We start from the raw sequence: 23,691 nt of genomic DNA, 5'->3' as shown, positions 1-23,691 counted from the left end.
TTGGCCAAAGCAAGTCACAAGGCCAGGGGTGGGAAAATAGATTCTATCTCTTGATAGGAAGAACTGCAGAATTACACTTCAAAGGATATGGGTACAGGGAGTTAGTTCCCTCGTGGTCCAGTGGTTAGGACTCTGCACTTTCACTGCTGAGGGCAGTGAAACTAAACTAAGATCCCACAAGCTGCGCGGCACAGCCGGAAAAAAAAAGGACATGGATACAGGGAGAGAATTGCAGCCATTGCTGCAGCTGATCTACTGCAGAGAGCAACGTGATAATAAGTGGGAAAATTGGAGGTACTTTTACCCTGTGATTCAGAAATTTGACATTTAGTTATAGATCTTGGAGAAACTCCCACACATGGTAAGTAACAAGGATATCTGTAAGAGAAGTTCTTTTTTTGGCAATTTTTTTTTTTTCGTGGTACACGGGCCTCTCACTGCTGTGGCCTCTCCCGTTGCGGAGCACAGGCTCCAGACGCGCAGGCTCAGCGGCCGTGGCTCACGGGCCTAGCCGCTTCGCAGCATGTGGGATCTTCCCGGACCGGGGCACGAACCCGTGTCCCCTGCATCGGCAGGCGGACTCTCAACCACTGCACCACCAGGGAAGCCCGGCGATGTTTTTTATAATAGCATGACTAAATGTCTACCAACAAGTGAACAGATTAATAAATTGTGATAAATTCTTAAAATTATTGATCAAGAGTTAGAATGAATTAACTAAAACCACATGTATTAATATAGCTAAAAGTCAGAAACATGATATTGAAGAGGAAAACGTTGCAGACTTTATAATCCTTTTTTTTAATCAAGTAGAGAAACATGCAGGAAATACTATATACCATTACTAGTGGATATATACCTAAGTAGTAGAAGTGTAAAAACATACAGTCGAATGATAAAAACCAAATTTAGGTGAGTAGTAGTTAGTTACTTCTGGCAGGAGGTGGGGAATACACAAGAGGCTTCTGTTGTACTAGTAGTTTTATTTCTTAAGAAAAAAAATGACATAGAATGATACACTACTATTTGACAAAGCTGGTTAGTGACTACCTGACTACCTGAATGTTTATTTTATTATTTTCTTTACTTTTTTGATATTTGAAATGTTTCATTTAAAAAGCAAAACAAAAAACCTTGGGATGGGATTTCAGTGGACTTAAACTGTCTTCTCATCTACTTCCATCTGTCTTCACTGTGATTCTTTCCTTCTATAATTGACAAGTTTGGTGGATATCAGAAAGTTATGTGTATTGAAGACCATATATTTTTGTTCATAGGTTTCCTCATATAGACACTTGCATTAGAGTTGTTCCCCTGAGCTCCTTTTGCACCTGGGCTTACTGCTTTAATAGAGGAAGATTTTATACTACAGCTCCCTGAATGTACAGAAATTTTCTTTTGGGATATGCAGTCTTCCTCAGAGAGCTGCCGTTTAAATCAAGGGAAGTAGCAGGAAGCTTTCAGATACAGGTGCCAGCGTATCTGACTAAAAGTGGCTTTAACATCACTAATTATTTTTCTCACATAAGAGGTCCAGGGGTTGGCCATTACCCTGTTGCTTCAGCAGCTCAGCCGTCAGGACTTTGGTTCACTTCTTATTGATTTTCTAGGCCTTACCCTTATGATCACAAGATGACTGTTGCAGTTCCAAGTTTCAGGTCCCCACCTGACAAGCAAGGAGGTATAGGGTTTCTTTTTGTACAGCTCTTTTTATCATGTTGGGAAATCTTTTTTAGAAGCCTCCAAGAAACGTCCTCTCAGGAACCACTGACCCAGAATTGGGTCATACACAGCACCCCTAAACCTGTCACTGCAGAGGGCAGCAGAACTCCCTGTGCGGTTCCAAGTGTGCCATAGCTCTCACCTGAACAGAATCTGAGTCTTACTGGTAGCAAGGAGGAAGGGAGAATTCTTGTGGACTAGACAGCCATCTGTGTCTGCCACCATATCCACCTGAGAGTGAAAAAATTGGTGTCAGAAGGTGATGGTCCACTTTATGCCCATCCAAACTAAGCAGCAAAGCCAGGGATCTTTGTGGTAGGAGATCATTTTAGGGGCAGGTTCAAAGGCCCATCACATCAGTGCCTCTGCCTAGACCTCAACTACACACCCCGGGAGACTGCTAGAGGGAAAGAGGGGGTACTGGAGTGTCCCTGGTCAGTCCAGCCCTTTACAGATAAATATAGGTTTGGCCAAAAAGTTCGTTCGGTTTTTTCTGTAAGACGGTGTAGTAGCACTTAGATCTTTAACTTCATTCAAAACAATTTTGTTGGGACTTCCCTGGTGGTCCAGTGGTAAAGAATCTGCCTTGCAATGCAGGGGATGCAGGTTCAATCCCTGGTCAGGGACTTAAGATCCCACATGTCACGGGGCAACTAAGCTCGCGTGCCACAACTACTGAGCTCACGTGCCTCAACTAGAGCCTGTGTGCTGCAAACTACAGAGCCTACATGCTCTGGAACCCGTGTGCCACAACTATAGAGCCCACACGCCCTGGAGCCTGTACGCCATAACTAGAGAAGAGAAAACCCGCACACCACAACTAGAGAGAAGCCCGCGCACCACAATGAAGATCCTGCATGCCTCAACAAAGATGCCATGTGCCGCAACTAAGACCCGACACAGCCAAAAATAAATAAATTGTTTTAAAAAAAATTTGTTAGATTGTATTCTGACAGCTGTCATATCAGCGTGCATTTAAAAAAAAACATCAAAATTGGTGAATTTTGTGTAGCCATTTTAATATTGAAGATGGAAGAAAAAAGCAACATTTCTGGCATATTATGCATTATTATTTCAAGAAAGGTAAAAACACAACTGAAACACAAAAAAAGATTTGTGCAGTGTATGGAGAAGGTGCTGTGACTGATTGAACGTGTCAAAGTGGTTTGCGAAGTTTCATGCTGGAGATTTCTCGATGGACGATGCTCCGCAGTCGGGTAGACCAGTTGAAGTTGGTAGTGATCAAATCGAGACATTAACTGAGAACAATCAACGTTATACCATGGGGGAGATAGCCGACATACTCAAAATGCCCAAATCAAGCGTTGAAAATCATTTGCACCAGTTTGGTTATGTTAATTGCTTTGATGTTTGGGTTCCACATAAGCTAACCGAAAAAAACCTTCTTGACCATATTTCCACATGATTCTCTACCTAAACATAAGGAAAACACTCTGTTTTTAAACAAACAAATTTTGATGAGCTTTGAAAAGTGGATACTGTACAATAATGTGGAATGGAAGAGATCTTGGAGCAAGTGAAATGAACCACCAGCAACCACACCAAAAGCCAGTCTTCATCCAAAGAAGGTGATGTGTATATGATGGGATTGGAAGGGAGTCCTCTATTATAAGCTCCTTCCGGAAAACCAAACGATTAATTTCAACAAGTACTGCTCCCAGTTAGACCAACTGAAAGCGGCACTCGATGAAAAGCATGCGGAATTAGTCAACAGAAAACGCATAATCTTCCATCAGGATAACGCAAGACTGCATGTTTCTTTGACGACCAGGCAAAAACTGTTACAGCTTGGCTGGGAAGTTCTGATTCATCCACCATATTCACCAGACATTGCACGTTCAGGTTTCTGTTTATTTCGGTCTTTACATAATTCTCTTAATGGAAAAAAATTCAATTCCCTGAAAGACTGTAAAAGGCACGTAGAACAGTTCTTTGCTCAAAAAGATAAAAAGTTTTGGGAAACCCCAATAAAGATGTTAAAAAAAAAAAGTTTTGGGAAGATAGAATTACAAAGTTGCCTGAAAAATGGCAGAAGGTAGTGGAACAACATGGTGAGTACATTATTCAATAAAGTTCTTGGTGAGAATGAAAAATGTGTCTTTTATTTTTACTTAAAAACCGAAGGAACTTTTTGGCCAACCCAATACTTCCAATCTCGGTAAAACACCCCGAAAGGAAAAAAGACATTTGTGTTTTTTCCTTTTTAAAAAGTAGCCAGTTACTCAGGTAATTTTTGTCAACTAGACCTCAAGTATTAGAATTGATACTGTATACTTTGAAGTTCAAGAAAGCACTCATCTGCATATGGTTGAATAATGAAGGGTAGTAGATATTTTATTTGGAATTCTTACTACTAGCTAAGATGGGCTTTTAAATAAAGACTTCTCTGGATTAGGGGCTTTTGACAATACAGACAGAAATTGTAACTGCTTTCATATGATTTTTAGAAAAACAGGTCTATACCAGTAACCTGACGGGACCAAACTTACATATACCCTGAATCAAATCTTATCCCCAAATGTCTGAGCCAAATATCTGTCAGATGTGACCCTGACACCTACCCCATCCTGCGTGCAAGAATCATATGAGAGGTAAAAATATCTCTCTCCAGTTGCTTGTGGCAGCATTTGAGAGAGAGCTAGGATATGAAAGTTGGACTGTGGAAGATTGTGAAAAAGTAAAATGGTTACAGTGAACTCTGTCTCAGAGAAACTTTGCCTATGAGGAATCTTCCTCTTATCGGCACTATGGCTTTAAAGAACTGAAATCCATTTTCTTACAAAAGAGGAGCCTCCTCCTAAGAAAACTGCTAAAGCCCAGTTTTAAAAACTGGTAAATATAGGAATATTTCTTTGCTTTTTACCATAGATAATCATTGGTAGAATCACCTTAGATAGAATTCTCCCAAGTAGATCTTTCAAGATAAAACTTGAAAGAAACATTTAAGAAATAAAACTAGTGTTGAGTTCGTGCGCCGGTCTGGGAAGATCCCACATGCCGCGGAGCGGCTGGGCTGTGAGCCATGGTTGCTGAGCCTGCGCGTCTGGAGCCCGTGCTCCGCAACGGGAGAGGCCACAACAGTGAGAGGCCCGCGTACCGCAAAACAGAAAAAAACAAAAACAAACAAACAAAAAACACTAGTGTTGATTAGAAGTGATTAATTAGATTAATTAGAAGTGAAAAGGCCAGTGAGTGTATTTCAGTGTACGGATGACAGCATTATTTGATTTACTCTAGACTATAAAAATGCATCTATTTCATTAAGAAAAATGTTTTTATACTTTGCCCAACTGCCTCTGACACAGAGTAAATCATAGATACATGTTGGTGTTGAATGCAGAAATTACTATAATTAAAAGTTTTAAGTAAATTGTATTGTCATAATATTAAGTTGATTTATGCCTTTAAAATTTGGAGATTATTTCCTTTTCTGCATTTTTGTTTTCTTTTAAGAAAAGTAAATAATTGAACAGTAACTGCTGAAGATAACTTTCTCCACTTTGCAGAAGAGAAATGGAATGATGTCTTCTGTGAACCTCTATGAATCTTTCCTTGTGCCGCCTCCCCTCTGCCAACCCACCGCGGGCCTCCTTCCCCCAAAGCCTGACGGCTCTATTCCCAGGCCCTGTCAGTGGAGGCCTGTGGCAAGAGCACAGGTGACACATCTCAGGAGCTGATCTGAGCATGTTTGGGCTGCCTAGGATCAGAGTACAGCATTGGCTTTCCAGATGAGGACAGCCTGCCAGCTCGTCCCACTTGTTCAGGCAGCTTCATTGGTTAATTCATGAAGTACAGTCTAGCTAGTCTTAGCTGGCTGTGGAGTGCAATTATTTCTAAAAACATAGAAAAGCAATTTAAATAAGAAAAGGTACACACTTCCATTGAAGTAGACCAAAAGCCACATGGGGAAAAGAATAGATGGGAAAAGAATAGGAAAAGAAATAGGCATGTTGGCAAGAGAAAGGGAAGTAATTCCTTGACAGATAATTAGCAAAAATTAATTTCAAAATAGAGCTCATTTAGGAATCTAGGCCTTTAAATTGGCTTCTGTTGTTTCTATTATTGAATATCTCTAAGGAACTTTTGGAGTACTTATTTTAAATTTTTATTCATTCTGTACAAAGTTATTGAGTACCTACTGTCTTTAGAAAGTATATATATATATATATATATATATATTTTTTTTTTTTTTTTTTTTTTTTTTTTTTCAGTACGCGGGCCTCTCACTGTTGTGGCTTCTCCCCTTGCGGAGCACAGGCTCCGGATGCGCAGGCTCAGCGACCATGGCTCACGGGCCCAGCCGCTCCGCGGCATGTGGGATCTTCCTGGACCGGGGCACGAACCCCTGTCCCCTGCATCGGCAGGCGGACTCTCAACCACTGCGCCACCAGGGAAGCCCAGAAAGTATATTTGCCTTGATTTTTAATGTATTGTACAAAATAACATGGCAGTTGTAATAGAAAAGAAGTTACTGCATCCCCCAGGCATTTCCAGGGAAATCTTTCCCTCACTTCTCACCCCCTCTACTCCTAGCAGAGACAGATATAAAAGGCAAAAGCTAAAAAGACTGCCTGACTCAAAGCAAAGTGGATACCTCCGTAGATCAGTAACAGAGCAGAATTGCAGAACAGCAGAGGAAAGTTTCAGCCTCCATGGCCTTGCATGGCTGATGGTTGGAGCCCTTGGAGTAAGGGGGAGGCCAAGTACCCAATGGAAAGGACACCAGGAGCTGAGACTTTTAGAAAGATATGGGCCAACAAGAGGCACATGAAAAGCTGCTCAGCATCAATAATTATTAGAGAAATGCAAATCAAAACTACAATGAGGTATCACCTCACACCGGTTAGAATGGGCGTCATCAGAAAATCTGCAAACCACAAATGCTGGAGAGGGTGTGGAGAAAAGGGAACCCTCTTGCACTGTTGGTGGGAATGTAAATTGATACAGTCACTATGGAGAACAGTATGGAGGTTCCTTAAGAAACTAAAAATAGAATTACCATATGACCCAGCAATCCCACTACTGGGCATATACCCTGAGAAAACCATAATTCAAAAAGACACATGCACCCCAGTGTTCATTACACCACTGTTTACAATAGCCAGGACATGGAAGCAACCTAAATGCCCATCAACAGACAAATAGATAAAGATGTGGTACATATGGAATAGTACTCAGCCATAAAAAGGAACGAAATTGGGTCATTTGCAGAGACCTGGATGGACGTAGAGACTGTCATACAGAGTGAAGTAAGAGAGAGAAATATCATATATTAATGCATATATGTGGAATCTAGAAAAATGGTACAGCTGAACCTGTTTGCAAGGCAGAAATAGAGACGCAGATATAGAGAACAAATGTATGGACACCAAGGGGGGAAAGCGGGGTGGGGGGGTGATGGTGGGATGAACTGGGAGATTGGGATTGACATATATACACTAATATGTATAAAATAGATAACTAATAAGAATCTGCTGTATAAAAAAAAGATATGGGCCTAGGTAGGGAGAGGATGCAGATGCAGTGCACAGTAAAGGATGGGGCTCTGTCTACAGTATTCACTATATGACCTTGAAGCAGGACCCCTAAATTTTCACTTTAAGACCTGGCTCTGGAGAGCCTGGTGAAAGCAGCGTCACAAGTAAGCCCTTCACCAGTTGGAACGTGAATTTACTTCAGGTAAAATGAATTTTATAGCATGACCTGACAAAGAAGTTAAATATTTTCAGAATGTTCAAAACGTAAATAAAGGAATAACTTTTATTTTAAAAGAACAACAACAACAAAAATCATGGAAGGGCTTCCCTGGTGGTGCAGTGGTTAAGAATACACCTGCCAATGCAGGGGACATGGGTTCAAGCCCTGGTCCGGGAAGATCCCATATGTCACGGAGCAGCTAAGCCTGTGTGCCACAACTACTGAGCCTGTGCTCTAGAGCCCGCTAGCCACAACTACTGAGGCCACATGCCACAACTACTGAAGCCCACACACCTAGAGCCCATGCTCTGCAACGAGAGAAGCCACCACAATGAGAAGCCCACTCGCCGCAACTAGAGAAAGCCTGCGCGCAGCAACAAAGACCCAACACAGAAATGAATGAATGAATGAATAAATAAATATTTTTTAAATCATGGAAACAGCTGTATGTAATGGAAGCAGGTAGATATGTAAAGAACAAGTAAAGATGAAAAAATCAAATAAAAAGTGGACCAGAAATGGATAACTCTAACCAGGATATGGCTGAAAAGAAAATTAGTAAGTTGGAATAGAGTGAAAAAGTCACCTATAATGCCTCAGAAAGACACAGATCTAAAAAAAAATACCAAAGGGCTGATGGGATAAACAGAGTATATACTACAAAGTCCTAATCACTGTGTTAAGTTGCCCCTCTCGCCTAATTCTCTGTCCATCACATGCTCTGTGCATTCCTGTCATAAAACCTATCATTTAGCAGAATTACCAGATCTTTTTTTTTTTTTTTAATTTTTGTCTGTGTTGGGTCTTAGTTGCAGCACACAGGATCTTCGTTGTGGCGCGTGGGCTTCTCTCTAGTTGCAATGTGCAGGCTCTAGAGCGCATGGGCTCTCCAGTTGAGGCATGCGGGCTCAGTTGCCCCTCAGCATGTGGGATCTTAGTTCTGTGACCAGGGATCGAACCTGCATCCCCTGCATTGGAAGGCAGACTCCTAACCACTGGAGCACCAGGGAAGTCCCACCAGGTCTATGTTTTTATTGACTTATTCTTTATAAAGCTCCTGCCAGGTGCTGAGCTCTTTTCTAGTCATGCTGGGTACAGACAGCCAAGAACGAGTCAGATAGGGGTCTTGCTCTCATGGACTTTGTGTTCTAGCCTATTCATCACTATACCTCTGGCATCTACACCATTGTCTGGCTCAGATTAGGCATTCAGGGTATATTGGTTCAATCAATGGGTAAATGAAGGAAGTAATTCATACCTCAAAATATCTTTTGTATGGCTATGGCCTTGATTATCTTTCTCTGTTTGGCCAGTTTTGCATTGGTGAGAGAGACAGGGAAGAGATGAGAGGAATTTCTCTCCCTAGAGCATACCCTGCTGTTATCAGTCTGTGACACAGACAACACTCTGGTATGACCCCCACAGACCTGGAGTCCACCTGAGCTGTGTCCTCTCGTTTTTTTACTTCTGTTTTACAAATTGGTCAAGAAGATTCAGAATGAGGGTTTCCCTGGTGGTGCAGTGCTTAAGAATCCTCCTGCCAATGCAGGGGACACGGGTTCAAGCCCTGGTCTGGGAAAATCTCACATGCCGCGGAGCAGCTAAGCCTGTGCGCCACAACTACTGAGCCTGTGCTATAGAGCCCGCGAGCCACAACTACTGAAGCCTGTGCGCCTAGAGCCCACGCACCGCAAGGAAGAGTAGCCCCCGCTCGCTGCAACTAGAGAAAGCCCGCACACAGCAACGAAGACCCAACGCAGCCAAAAATAATAAATAAATTTATTTTAAAAAAAAAGAAAAAGAAGATTCAGAATGAGACCAGCCAGCAATGTAAGCAATGTCAATGTATGAATCTTTCTTTTTTATTTTTCAGGCTGGAGTGAAAGGGACATTGGGAAGATTAGTCGGAATTTTTGAGGTAAGTCTGTTAAAATCTTTGGTGCAATTGGTATCATATTAATAACCACGTATATCTTCACCATGGGCCATTCAGGCTTCCGTAACAAAATACCAGAAATTGAGTGGCTTATAAACAATAGAAATTGATTTCTCATAGTTCTAGAAGCTAGGAAGTCCAAGATCAAGATGCCAGCAGATTCAGTGTCTGGTGAGGACCCACTTCCTGGTTCATAGACAGCGGTTTCTCTCTGTGTTCTCACATGGCAGAAGAGGGAATGTCTCTGGGGTCTCTTTTATAAGAGCACTAATTGTATTCATGAGGGTCTTCTGTCATAACCCAATCACCTCCCACTGTCCCCTACCTGCTAATACTATTACCTTGGTGGTTAGGATTTCAACATATGAATTGGGGGGGGCGGGGGAGGACATAAACATTGTCCATTGCAGTCTTAATCTAGGAAAGATGCCATCTTCGTTTCACCAAGTTTTCACAACAGTGCAGCACCAGCAGAGAATAACATGCGTTCTTTTTAAAATCCCATAATCTCCTCCAATTAACTAGAATTATTTGTTAGAATTGTTTTTCTCGTGTCTACCTCTCTTCCTCTCCTCCCAAGATGTGAGGAGGGATAGATAAGTGTAAAGGAGACAGAGGAGAAGTGGAAGATAAGTAGCTATAGCACAAGAGACAAACAAGGACATAGTCTGGACTAGAGATTTGGAGAAAGTAGGAAATCAGGGAATAAAGATGAGCAGGGTTAGCAGGAGGAGGGGAGATGTGTGAGATAATCAGCTTGCTCACATTGATGGGACCCCTGCCCACCACAGTCTCTTCTCTTTCTGGTGTTCTAGCTAGTTAAATTTACCTGGTGCCTTTTTCTCAAGAGGTCCCAAATCCTTTTCTCAGTATTGAGAAGTTGCGCAGAAAAAAGAGGGTAAAGCCTTGGCTTTGGAAGCCCAGGCAAAGAGCTCACCCTCAGATTCAAGTGTGGCATGTTTTAAATAGGCCAGTTGGTGCTATTCCATATCTGATTGTAGGACGATAAAAAGTGAAAGGAATCCTTGGGTCTAAGCTCTCTGGACGTTTACATAATCTCAGCTCTCTAAGGAAAAACTCTCTCTGTCCCTCTTTGCCCTTCAGAACCAGGAGAGGAAGCACAGAACGTATGTCTATGTGCTCATTGTCACAGAAGTGCTGGAAGACTGGGAAGACTCAGTTAACATTGGTAAGTTATCCCCAGATGGCCTCCAAAGAGCTCCCCACAACCGGCCCTGGCCGTGCCGTAGGTCATTACCCACAACCACAAATGAGAGCCTGATAAAGAAAAGAAATAACAGAAGGATGTCCATTTTTGAACTTGTGAAAGGTACTATTTTGAAATGTTTAAGAGGAAGCCAGAGTTGGGTACATAGTCAACATTTCGAAATGCGGCCCATAAAAATAAGACCTGTTGATTCTAAAACCAAATTGGATCCTCCCAAGCAGGTATTGATCAAGGCCTCCGCAATGCTAGGCCCGCTGCTGGCCATGAACCTCAGGCGGGAGCACGGCCGTGGCTGTTCCTTGCAGTGCTTATTCGAACTGTTAGAGAAAACTGTCAGTTTGGTTGTGTGAGCCCCTCCCTCCAGAGCTGTATAGTAGGTGTAGAGTGATGGGAGTAGTTTCCAGTTATATTCATGTTACCCTTCAGGTGCACGTGACTTTCTTCTAAGGAGCCATTTTCTTTGATCTCAGATCACTATTGCATGTATGTGTCCTTTTTTTTTGTTTTGGCTGTGTTGGGTCTTTGTTGCTGCACATGGGCTTTCTCTAGTTGAGGCAAGTGGAGGCTACTCTTTGTTGCAGTGTGCGGGCTTCTCATTGCTGTGGCTTCTCTTGTTGCAGAGCACAGGCTCTAGGTGTGTGGGCTCAGTAGTTGTGGTGCGTGGACTTAGTTACTCTGTGGCATGTGGGATCTTCCTGGACCAGGGATCGAACCCATCCATGTACCCCGCATTGGCAGGCGGATTCTTAACCACTGCGCCACCAGGGAAGTCTGTATATATGTCTTTTGACCTAAAAATTGAGGTGATTTTAATGGTTGGCTCATGGTTTAATCTTTTAGCTCTGAAGGAAAGTATATTCTAGAAAAGTGTAATATTAATTTAACTTCTGTTGTAAATTGGCAAACAGATATAATTCATTTACCAAAGCCTCTCCCTTTATTGTTAGTGTATGCTTTGCCATCATGCCTCTCACATTGTTGATCTGGGCATTTCATAGCTCTTCAGCTTTTAATGGCTTTGTGTTTGGTAAGAATGCAATAAACTTAAGTATAAATAAATTCAGTGTGGGGGGTATTAAAAATAGACTCCTTGACAGCCGGTGCTGGGGCCTGAAAAAGAAACAGAGGTGAGTGGTGTGGCTGGCCCTGTCCTCAGAGTACTCTGTCTGGTGGGAGTCACACACTTGTGATACTAATTTTTAATGTACCATTGCTCTATTAATATCCAAACAAGCCTTTCACCTGTACTCCCACTGCTGAGAATTGACTCTAATGAAACAATCTGAATATGGGAATAAGCCTATGAGCCTTCCTTCAGATGAGCCTTTTTCAGATGAAAAATTGGGTCTTAAAATGTACAGGTCAGCAAATGTTAAGTGATCTAAGGTCCATTCATCTGATGGAACGTTAGGCAGCTGTTAAACGCATACTTATGAAAGTTCTACACCATGGGAAAGTGCTTATGAGATCGTGTTGGTGACTGAAAACAGGATATAGAATTGTATATACACTCATTAGAACTACATTAAAATATGAATTTGAAGTGAAAACAAAGATGAGGTACTGGTTTTCACCTAAAGAATTGGCAATGCCAAACAAAAGTTAACAGTGCTGGCAGGAGTGTGGTAAGACTGACATTCCAACACACAAAAGCAGGATTGGGGATCAGTACATCCTTCTGGAAAGCTGTTTGACAGTATCACAAGCCCTATAGTGTTCAAATTTTTTTTAAGTGTAGCATTATTTATAATAACTAAAATTGCAGACTGTTGATGTCCAATGGTAGGGAAATGGTTAAGTGAATGACATTATATCCATGCTAGATATTATGATGTAATGCAACCATTAAATATCATACTTTTACAACAGAGAAGAATGCTTAAGAAACAATGTGAAGTGGAAAAGAAGCAATAACAACAGTAATAGTAAAGCAAACTCTTACAGCATGTACTCTGTCCCAGGTATTGTTCAAATGCTTTACATATTAGCCCTCACAACAGACTTGTGAGATAGGCATTATTTATTATCTCTATTTTATAGATGAAGAAAGTGGGGCCCAGAGAGGTTCAGTAACTTGCCCAAAGCTGTGCAGCTCATTAGAGCCATTGATGTGATTGGAGCCCAGCATATTAGCTTCAGTGTCCATGTTCCTAACAACAGCACTCCATCAGGGCCTCTGAGGATTCCGAGCACCTTAAAGCATGATCCCAATTATAGTTGCTCAAATAACTGTGTCTTTTTCAAATAAGATGAAAGAAAAGCAAATGCACTAAGGTATTAAGAGTAGTTACTTCTGGTTTATAAGATTACAGGTAATTATCTTATTTATGCTTTCTTCTGTTTTCCCAATTTTAACCAATGATCTTTTGTTATTTTTGTAAGAGAAAAAATAATGGAGGATTTTAAAACATGCATTTAAAAAAATGTAAATACACTGAAAAGTTAATAATGATTGTGTTGAGATTATATTTTCCTCTTTTTGAGAAAATATTTTCTTTTTTGTAGATATATCACTCTTATACAAAAATTTTAAAATAAATAACTGATTACAAGTCAGCCATCCTGGTAATTCTGGAAGCTGATGCTCATGTCTGTTTTTGCAGGAGATGGGGTTGCTGGCGGGCTTCAGGCACTTATGTACAAGCCGAGGAAGCCCAGAGGCCCCGGAGCTCAAGAGGAAACCACTAGCAGTGGTTCTCTTTAGAGGGCAGGTTTCACACAGTTACTTTCAGCTCTTCAGTTTTCAGATTTCTTACCAGTTTTCTGCATTAGACATTTGTGTAATATTTGAAGCATATAAAGTGCTTGCATCACCCTTGTAAGAAAAGAAAATAAGGAAAAATAAACTTACATGTTTTTTAAATGTTGATAACCATCGTGGTCATTTTGTAATGTGTAGAAATATCAAATCACTATGTTGTACGCCTGGAACTAACATAGTGTTGTAGGTCAGTTATACTTCAATGTAAAAAAGAAAAGAAAAACACTGATAACCATTGCTTCCATGTTTTTTTCTACATTTTCTCAAAAGTTTTAGGGTCAGAAACCTGCTGCTTTCCTTTTGTACTGATTTCTTTTTCTCTCTGCCTTGACAGGAAGGAAGCGGGAATGGTTTAAAATAGAAGATGCCATAAAAGTGCTGCAGTATCACAAACCGGTGCAAGCATCGTATTTTGAAACGTTGAGGCAAGGCTACTCAGCCAACAATGGCACCCCGCTCGTGGCCACCACTTACTCAGTTTCTGCTCAGAGCTCGATGCCAGGCATCAGATGACTGAAGATTTCCTGTAAGAGAAATGGAAATTGGAAACTAGACTGAAGTGCAGGTCTTCCCTCTCACCCTTGCTCTTTCACCTCTCCTCACAGGCCTCCTCTTTCAAATAAGGCATGATGGGCAGCAGAGAAAGGGTTTATTGATAATGTTGCTGTTTGGTGTTAAGTGATGGGGCTTTTTCTTCTCTTTTTATCGAGGGGGTGGGGGGTGGGTGTGTAATTTGTCAGTACTTTTGTGCATGATCTGTCTCTCCCTTTTCACACCCCTACAATTCTCTAAAGAGGCAAACAGCCTTCCCTCTGCCTTGGATTCTGAAGTGTTCCTGTCTGTTTCATCCCAGCCCTGGCCAGATTTTTTTTTTAATTTTTTTTTTTTTTTATTAAAAGATACCAATATGAGATGAAATCTTTCAAGAATTTGTCCTGTAATGTGCTGTTAAGTCTGGTAGGCTGGTCACTTTCACTGCAAGATACATTTATCTACACATTATATACTGGGCATATAATATGTAAATAAATGACTTTTAGAAGAGGGATTTAACTGTTTAATTTTTCAAAGTTTTGTTTTTTAAATTCAGGGTGTTTCTGAAGTGGAGAGCCTCACAATTAATTTACTTTTTTGTTTCTGATGCTAGTGGCTAGGTAAAGTTCCCTGTCCTCTCTCTTTTCCCAGTCATCGACTGTAGTTATGTAGGGTATGGGAAGAGTTTAGCTACCTTCATAGTGCTCCCAGGACTCATGGCCTTCTCTTCTCAAAGCTGTGTTTCCATGCCAAGAAAGAAACAGGAAGAAACCTATTTTCTTTTTTATTACCAAGCCAGGAGCAAATGGCCTCAGCTCAGATCTGGAGAAACAATGCTAGAAATTGAATTCCTCCCTACATGTTGACAATAGGGATTTGAACTGGATTCTTGGGATTACTATCTAAAAAACTGGAGCGTCGAGCACTGTTTCTATCCTGCTGGTTTGGAGTTTTTTCCATAATGCTACTTATCGCCGACAAAGGCCTCTCTCCCTGTGCATCCATGCCTTACACCGTGCTGAACTGGATATTGTCCTTGTGCTCTGAAGCATCCAACTATACTTGGCAAGTGCAGCTGTACAGTCCTGTCCCTGTTCTGGGTAACCATGTTACGTTCCTGAAAAGTACACAGGAGGAAAATTCAGATGTTTGCTTGTCTTTGTAATGTTATAGCACTTGTAATTGCACCATGGAGCATGCTCAGAAATATTAAATATGTCTCCCACTGGGATGTGAAAGGTCCATCGTCCGCTGAGAAGTGGTATGGGAGAATGCTTAATCAGTTATTAGAACAGCAACATAATGCATTGGCTCCCTGCAAACTGTCTTGTTGGGTTTTGATACAAGTTTGATGCTGGCTTCATTTGCCAGTTGTGTTGTTTAGTCAAGAAGTAGGCAGAAAAGGGTCTTGAGACCGGGGCTGGGGGTGGGGGGCACTGATCAATCCCTGGCTTGGGACAGGAGTTTGTTGCTATACTCTTGGTGGCATCTCCTTTGTCAAAACATAGCCAAGATGTGAAATTAAAATCGTAGTTCTCTTTATTTAAAAATTCTAATAAATACTCAAACTTTGAAAAGCTTTTGCTCTTCCCTCCCACTAAAAGAAATATAGTATCTGGTAGGCCTGTGTCATTTAATGTTCAGTGTTTTAGGGGACATCAGTTGATGAACTTAAATTTTTGCTATCTATTCTCGGTTTGCATCTTCTCTCCCAGTCTTAAAACACGGAGCCAAAAAGCAGTGCCGGCAGTTTCCTTAGGAGACCGCTCTACCTCTGGGAAAGGAATCCTGTCCCTAAGTAAGGGTCCCAGTGGATAGAAAGCACCATGGGATTTGAATCTAAATGCCAACTCACTGTTCATGTGTCCTACTTAAAAACGAACACACTGCTGCTTATTACCTGATTTAGAGCATTCTGAGGTTCTGTGCGAATAAATAAAGGGGACAATAAAATAAGTTCAGCTCAGCACTAAATGGAGTCCCCAAAACAATCTTCAAAATAAATTCTACCTTTATGATACAGATTGAAAGAGCTTTGCAGGAAAACGATTAGTACTCTTGAAACAGGAACTGCATTTGTTAATAGTATTTGTGCAGTTTTTAGTGACCTGAAGATGTTTTCACTGGGCTGGTATAATAATACACTACCCTACAAAGTCCTGTTTGGATGGTTGTTGGCGTCTTTGGGTCAGGAAAGTGAACTGTGCCAAGAAGTATTTGTCAGTGACATGAATGGATCCCATTAATGCAGTTAACTGGCGAGGTTGTGCTGATGCTTCCTTAACTGACAAAAGGAGGCTTTGTCCAACACCAGAATTGTTGAAACTGATGCAGTTATCTGTTGCACTGGGATTCTGGTGAGCAGGGGTCGGTGTTTTTCCCTCCCTGGCATCATAAACACCATGGCTATCTCCTGACGTGTAGTCACAGCCCTTTTGTGATACATTACTTAGACACATGGTTGCAGTAACCTTTCTATCTCCCCCAAAGAAAGCAAGGAAAAACAGAGGAAAGCTCAAAGTTTACCCTACTTGCAGAATATTTAGACAACACTGATTTGCCATTAATTCTGCAAGTACTCGCCTTATTCAGGCTTGGCAGAAACAGGTTCCTGTGTTCAGGGCAGATATTGAGTCTCTCTCACAGTGAACGGGCACATCTTAGATTCTGATTATTACCAGAGTGCCCATCAGAGTCCACCATACTCAGGATGGAGAAAGATAGCAATGGCTTTTTCTAAATTAAAATTTGTTTTTGGTTTATAAATTGCAGCCCTTGGGGAAACAACAGTGAGATCATGCCGTTTTTTTGGACCAGGACTGTGTGTGAGTGAGTGAGTGTGTGTGTGTGTGTGTGTGTGTGTGTGTGTGTGTGTGTGTGTGTGAGAGAGAGAGAGAGAGAGAGAGAGAGAAAGAGAAAGAGGACTACCAGGAGTCGGCCACGTTAGGTTTTCTGGTCGCCTCTCAGAACAGTGCAGCCCATGAAAGAGGAGTCTTGATTTTTCTCATGGTAAACAAAACAGGATGGAAAAGTTACTGAACTGACTGTTTTATTTTTACAAGTGTCTGCTGCCCCATCTGCCCTGTGAGGAGAGGGTTTCCTCACTGCTGAGTCTGAGCTGAGGCCATCTGGAGGGATCAGAGAGTGTGGGAGTATCACCCTGCTAAGGCTGAGCAAGGCCTAGAAGGTGGCTTCGCCACAGGATTTCCGCCCTCTGCATTGCGTTGCCAGTGCTGTGGAAAGTGAGGCACTGGAGGCCTTGCTTCCCGCAGCCTCTGGGGAGCAGAGTGGGTCACTGCCCTCTGAGAGCGTTTGCAGTTTTTTGTACACTGTTGCTACATAGTCAAGTTCCTTCATGGCAGAGAAATATTTTCTGTTTCAGTGTTAGGAGTCAGCCCATGTAAAGTCTCTTAGACTTGCTTAGAAGAAAAAAAAAGTCACCTTTTGTTTTGAAAATTCTAGGAGGAAGAAGTTCCCCATAGAACCATGCTTCCTCCGTCTCCTTCCCCTTTCTCTTCTCCACGTACAGTGCTTATTGGGGGCTTCTTCTAAACCTCTTCAACAGAGGGGAGTAATCGGTCTTCTGATGGACATGGATGTGCGTTTCATACCTTGTACTTAACATATTTGTCATCTCCATCTAGTGCTGTGTTAATATCTTTGTTGATCTCCCCACCTGATCTTTTTTTTTAAACAGCTTAGCCTGAGCCATATTTTTGTTCATTTACAAAAAGGATTTAATAACCACAATGTGATTTTTGCCACAACTGTATAATTTTTAATATTTCTGAAGTGTTCTCTAAGCCCATCCTAGTTGAGAATGGATTTAGCATTAGAAGAAATACCTGGAGAAATCTCCACAGTGGGATGAATTTTTGCTTAAAGAGAAATGAGAGTTGATAATATAACTTTATATCCTGGTCCCACCTGCATTTCACATCTATATCTTTACAAAAAATAGGAGACATGCAGGATAGTCAACTCAAGCATTTCTAGGGAGAGGAGATTGTTTAATGGTGATTAAATAATGCAGATGGCTCTTTGAGTTCTTATTCTTGAAGACTCTAAAAGAAGTCAGACCTGAGGCTGTGCAGTTTATACTGCCCAGTTGGGGTGGCAGTCGTTTCTTCTGAGCACTGCTGGGATGGAACCTATTTCCCCAAGGCTCTGCAGCTGTCAACCTTAGTGGCGTCAGCCTTGCTCCATCAGGGCACCCCCCCCCCTCACTTGGGGTAGGTGGGAAAGCACCCGAGTCAGCCTCTGCACTCTGGGATGAGCTTGCAACAGAGACCACACCATCCAGAAGAGCTGTGTATTCCACGTCACCTGACATGTCACCTAAAGCAGTAAGACATTTGAGATTTTCAAGTAAATTGTGAATTGCTAAATACTGCAATCTATAGAATATACTACATCAGGTTGACTTGAGGTCATCACAGGCCCTGGGAACCTCCTTTTAGGCAGACTCTCCTTTGGAAGCCAGGAGCCTTCCACTCCTGTCTCTGAAAAGGCGGCTTCACACTTCGACAATGTTTTTGCATTAGCTTGATAACCTTTCAGGGATGGGTGAAGCCTAATCAGGACATTTAAAAAATGATATCTCTCACCTTCAGAGTAATCCAATAGTTTGTCCTCCTAATCCCCTTAAAAATTAATAAATAAAAAGAGAAATAAAGAATCCCATTTGGTGTTGATTATAACAGACTCCTTGAGCTGAGGCTGGCAGTCACGTGATTTGATTTTGTGTGTCTGCTACGTGAAGCTTTTGAAGTGAAAAGGGCATGTCTCTCCCCTAAATCTTTGTTGATAGTGATGATCTGTGAGCCTGAGCTTGTCCTAGAAAATGAGACTGTCCACCTGGCAAGGGGAGCGCAAAGAAAAGCCTCCTTAACTCAGAATTGAGCACAGCAGGAGGGCCTCTGCGGAAGAAGGAAGTGCTTTTGGCTGAAAAAGCAAGATTAATATCTAGAAGGTGGCGAGTCATTGCTTCTGTTCCTCCAGCAATTAGGTTGTTGAATTAAATAGGTTTCCTTCAGTTTACATTCTGAGTTCTTAACCCCAAACAGGGGCCACTAGAACAGCAAAAAAAGGCATTTAACCCCCTGGAGATAGGCTTTAAAAGATACAAAAGCAGCAGCCTTGTCATTTTCCAGGTTCATCACCATTTTGATGTGCTACCCGCCCTTCCACCCCCACTGCAGCCAGGCCAGATGTGAAGATTCTATAAATATTTGAGTTGGGGAACATAAATTCTGGTTCTGGAACAATTACGTACTAAATTGCTCACCATCTGTGGACGTTATCCATGGGATGCGCCTTTCAGGGAACATTTCACCAATACAGTAAAATCACTCTTCTGGGCTTGAGGCCCTAATCAGGCATTAAGATCAAAATCTTAAGTCTTTGGAACTTCTCAGGAAGAAAGCAAGATACCCTTTCCCGATGCTGGGCCTTGAGACTGGACTCCCTGTCTGTACAGTGGGGTGGAGTGGCTCACCTTCAGGAAGTCATTTCTCCAGTAATACTGGAAGTAATACTGATACGAGCCTGGCTTTCTGAACACTTTTGTGCTGAATTGAAAATGTTAACCTAAAGCAATAGATCCATGTAGCCTCTTCTACCTCATTACTGTCCCATTGGAAAAAAACAGCATTTCAGTGTTAAGGCTTGGTCTTAACATAATAGATATGACTTATGCCAGGGAAGATAGAGGCTGATTATGGAGACACCCACAACCGGAACAGATAGGCCTGCTCCACGTAAGGCCTCCATGGGGGCAGGTTGAAGTTAGGTCTTGGAGAGCTTCCAAAGCACTGGGGGGAGGGGAGGACTTCAAGGGCCTTCGCCCAGCCAGCAACTGGCCTGTGCTCCTCCTGAGGACGTGAAGGATTCGAGGGAGCTGCAGGCACCTAAGCCACGGTGCGCAGACACAAACCTGCCCTTTTGCCTCCTCCCACGTGACTGAGAGCATTTTTTGCTCAGAATCCAAAGGGATTCTGTCCTCCAAAATCCAGTTTGCTTCAGGTGTTTTGTTTTGCCTCTGAAAACCTCACCCTTGCACTCACCCATTCATGGACATAGAAGTGCTGCTCAGGGCACAGATTCACGAGGGAGTCCAGGGCCCAGCAGTTGCACAGTGTTGCATTTTGTAGTTAGAAAAACAGTTGGTCCACTCTATTATAAAAGAGACACAGTGTGGGGTGCAGTTTTATAAATGTCAGGTCTGTTTTTATTGTCTCATGGTCTGCAAACATTCAAACTGATTTATAATTGAAGAAAAAGTTGGTGGTTAAAATGAATAAAATGTCAGTTAGTGCATCTATCTTAAAGATAACTACCAGTGTACACCATGTGTTTAAGGAAGTAGGAGCATTTGAGGATGTTGTAAAAGTAAAGCAGGTACCTCTGGCCTACCCAAGTGTTTCAGAGGGAGGATGTGGAAGCCTGTTAGTAGCATCTTTATATTTGATTTTGTATAAAGAGGCCAGTCTTTATTTCAAGGACCTTTTTCCCACCTACTCAATCACCTTGGTAGGGGATGGGCTCTAAGGAAGAAGCAGTGAGACCCCAGCTCTATTTGCTGAGCTACAGGGTATGATCTCCAAACAGCATGAGGCGTATTTGAGGGGTTTCCCAACTCTGCTCACCTCCACTCCACTCATCTACCATCAGCACCAGAAGGGTTAAACTCCCTGGGACCATTCCAGTTCTGAAACAGATGAACTAGAGGTGCTTCTGAACCCTGTCTTCTCAAGTGTATCGCACAGGTGCAGTCTCCCTTTGGCCAAGTTCAACAGGTGTTTCCAGGGAACCCTTTGGATGGAGATAAAGTAGCCAAGATGTATTGAGTTTAACTTTTTCTGAAGGACAAAGTCTTTGTCCCTTTCCCTTCATGTTTTAGCTGAGGCCTAAATGACAGAGTCTCCAGAACTGAGACAGAGCCAGGGGCCCATGTACCCAGGGACCAGTCCCCTGGGGATCACACAGACTCAAACCAGACTATTCAGATTCCACCAGAACTCCACTGCTGTCCCCTTCCATCAGGACCACCCAGAAAAGCAAACAACTTAGCCTTTCCACCCCTAGGTCACCTGGTTCCTTGGTGACCATTCTGCAGAGTGAGAATGGATCACCTGTTTAGGCAGTGTGCTGTATATTTCTAGAAAGGGTAAAAAGTGGAGTGGCCAATGGGCTGAGTACTCATCCTTGGAGAGGGTAGCAGAATAACCCCAGATGAGCTCAACAAAACCCCAGGGAATCCAAGGAAAGGCGCTTGTGTGGGAGGAGGGGTTGGTTATGGTCCCTTAGCCTCTTGCGACCTTTCACAACTGGGGTTTGGAATAACGTCGCCCTTACCCCTATCCAAATGTGCTCCAGGACGTAGGAGCTCCTGACCCAGGGGTGCATGGTCTTGTTTTCCATTTTTTCGTTTGCAAAACAACCTTGCTTGGTATTGTATGGAAAAGCGAGTTTTCCTCCCTGCCCACTTGGAGCCGCCTGCCCAGGCCTGGCTTCTTCCCCAGTCTCTCAGTGCTCTTAGGAGCTGAGGGGAGCAGAATGGGTCCAGAGGAGGTGGAAGGAAACTGAGTTTTCCTGCACCCTTTCTCTAGGAGGCTGTTCTTAGGCTTCCTTCATACCTCTCTTTCCCGTGGGGGCAGGCGGGTTGTGGGGGAGGGCTGAAAAGAAAGTTCAGGTTTGGGTCTGAGACAGGTGCACAGCAGATGCAAGTCCCCCTTTTCCCCCTTTAATAGCCAGCCAGCCGTGTGTAACTGTCCCCTTACTAAAGCATCCCCTCATGTGTGCCGGCAGCAGAGGACAGCAAAGCCCTCCCCCATAGTCTAGCTGGAGCTCTGGTACTATCCCTAAAATCCCACCACCCCTATATCTGACTCCTTTTTGTAAAAACAAATGCTTAAACCTGTGAGTGTGCTGTTCCTTTCTGTGTGTTAATCAGTTTCTTTCCACTTGAACTGTGTGGGAGGGAAGGGCATTGGAACTGTAGGTTGTAATATTGTGCCAACCAATAAAAACCAGTATTGCACACACATCCCTGCTTAGTCTCTGGTTTCTTTCTAGAAGTTTTCTTCGAGTCCCTCTCGTCAGTCTTCTTTTGATTTTACCACCACCCTCTGCTGGACTCTTGAGAGTTGCCCCAGAGGTCAGAGGCGGCCGCATGGAAGATTTGCTGTTCAGGGAGTTCAAGTAAGGAATGAAGTGAAGCCCAGGAAGGTAGTGAGAGTCAGTGCCAGGGACCCCCCGGCAGACACCCAGTGCTTCACTAGGAGCCCAGAGGGGCATGAGGGGACAGAGGTGAGCCACATCCAGGACAACAAGGGAGCACAGCAAGGGGTGCTCTCCTGTGTGGAAGCAGAAGTTGGGCCTGGTGGAGTCAGGATGGGCTGGAGCGACGTTTTGAAGATGCATGCTGGTAGGACTTGCAGGCAGAGAACAGGCAGGGCACCGCCAGGGGGACAGCAACATGAAGTTAGCTGTGCCCCTCCAGCTGAAGACAGATGACAAGCATTATGGGCTGAAAAATAAAGCATGATGAGGCCAATTTAGGGAAATCCCCAAAAGCCAGGCCAAGGAGTTTGGCTGCGTACGTGTGAAGTGCTCTTGAGCAGGGCAGTCGTGTAGAATCAGCCATGTTTGAAGAGGAGGCAGGAGAGGTTGGAAAGGAGCCACCTGGAAACTTGTGATGCCAGGCCTTACAGACTCAAGGAGTGGACCTGGGGATGGAGAGAGGGCTGGAGAAGCAAGAATAAAGAGTGTATCACAATCAGATAAACGCGTTCATCCACTGAGGGCCCCTGGCCTCTCTGGGACTCTGGTGGCATCACCACTTCGTTCAGCCCCAGGGCAAATTCCCAGTCAACTGGTCAGAGCACCCTTTCCTCCTAAAATTCTGATTCTGCAGGCCTCCTTTATCCCATGATGATCACCGTCCCTTCCTCTATCAAAGGATTCTTTTGCCAGATTTAGTGTGTGTAATGAGGCTGTGAGCTTATGAACGCCAATGCAAGTGCTACATGCAGGAAACCACCAAATGGCCACCTCTAATTGGGATCTGGGGTTCCGGAAACTCTCCGCTCGCCCACATCAGATCATGATGGGCCGTTCTAAAGGTGACCCATCCCCATCACATTCACTACATGTTGATTGTTCTTCATTCTCAGGGTAAATGCAAACTTTGGGATTACCTTGCTGCAGCCCAGTCTCCTAATAGTCTGCAGGACTTGTGGCAGGAGGGAGGGCGAGTGGGAGAGAAATCTCAAAAGGCCCCAGAACTTTGAGCATGAGTGACCAGAGGAAATCAGCCCAAAGAACACGAATGCCACCCTGACATTGCTGAAACCAGCACTGGGGACAGTGCTGCGACATGCATTGCACTTCCTACGCCCTTTGTTATTCTGAGGTGGCAGCTTCGACCAACTCAAGCCAGATTGAGTTGGCAGAATTCCTGCCCAAACCCCAGTCAGGCTGGCTCCCATCCTCTCTGGAGACCTGATAACCATGCTGAAGAAACCCTGTTGTTATAAACCATGGACTTGTTTGCTTTGTGGTTTCAGACACATTTGAGGTGTGAAAGGTTTCTTTTATCTCCTTGGTCTTGTGACACCCAGCTAACATCTCGGCATCTGCGATGCAGCCATGAGGCTCCATGTTCTATGGCCTGAATTCCAGCGATGTGCTCAAGCCAGGACATGCAGTCCTCACAGAGGCACCTGCTGGGGTGCCTGGAGGTGGGGTGAGGGGCCGATGGAGAGAGCTTGGGCAGGGGGACCATGGAAG

At 43.3% G+C, this 23,691-nt stretch overlaps 1 protein-coding gene across 2 annotated transcripts in view; it reads left to right on the top strand.

Moving 5' to 3' along the window:
- The window catches only part of LOC309968051 (diphosphoinositol polyphosphate phosphohydrolase 1), a 108,606-nt gene extending 86,697 nt beyond the window's left edge, over positions 1-21,909 (top strand). For both annotated transcript variants that reach the window (XM_082849159.1, XM_082849160.1), the window contains 3 exons: positions 9,314-9,358; positions 10,481-10,565; positions 13,700-21,909. In XM_082849159.1, the coding sequence (XP_082705285.1) occupies positions 9,314-9,358; positions 10,481-10,565; positions 13,700-13,878 (309 nt within the window). In that variant the 3' untranslated portion in view covers positions 13,879-21,909. The remainder of the gene's footprint in view (positions 1-9,313; positions 9,359-10,480; positions 10,566-13,699) is intronic.
- Positions 21,910-23,691: the final 1,782 nt, after the last annotated feature.

This window comes from Leucopleurus acutus (assembly GCF_964270905.1).
Source record: "Leucopleurus acutus genome assembly, chromosome: 10".
In the NCBI taxonomy this organism is placed as follows: domain Eukaryota; kingdom Metazoa; phylum Chordata; class Mammalia; order Artiodactyla; family Delphinidae; genus Leucopleurus; species Leucopleurus acutus.
This window is presented reverse-complemented; position numbering and strand designations above follow the sequence as displayed.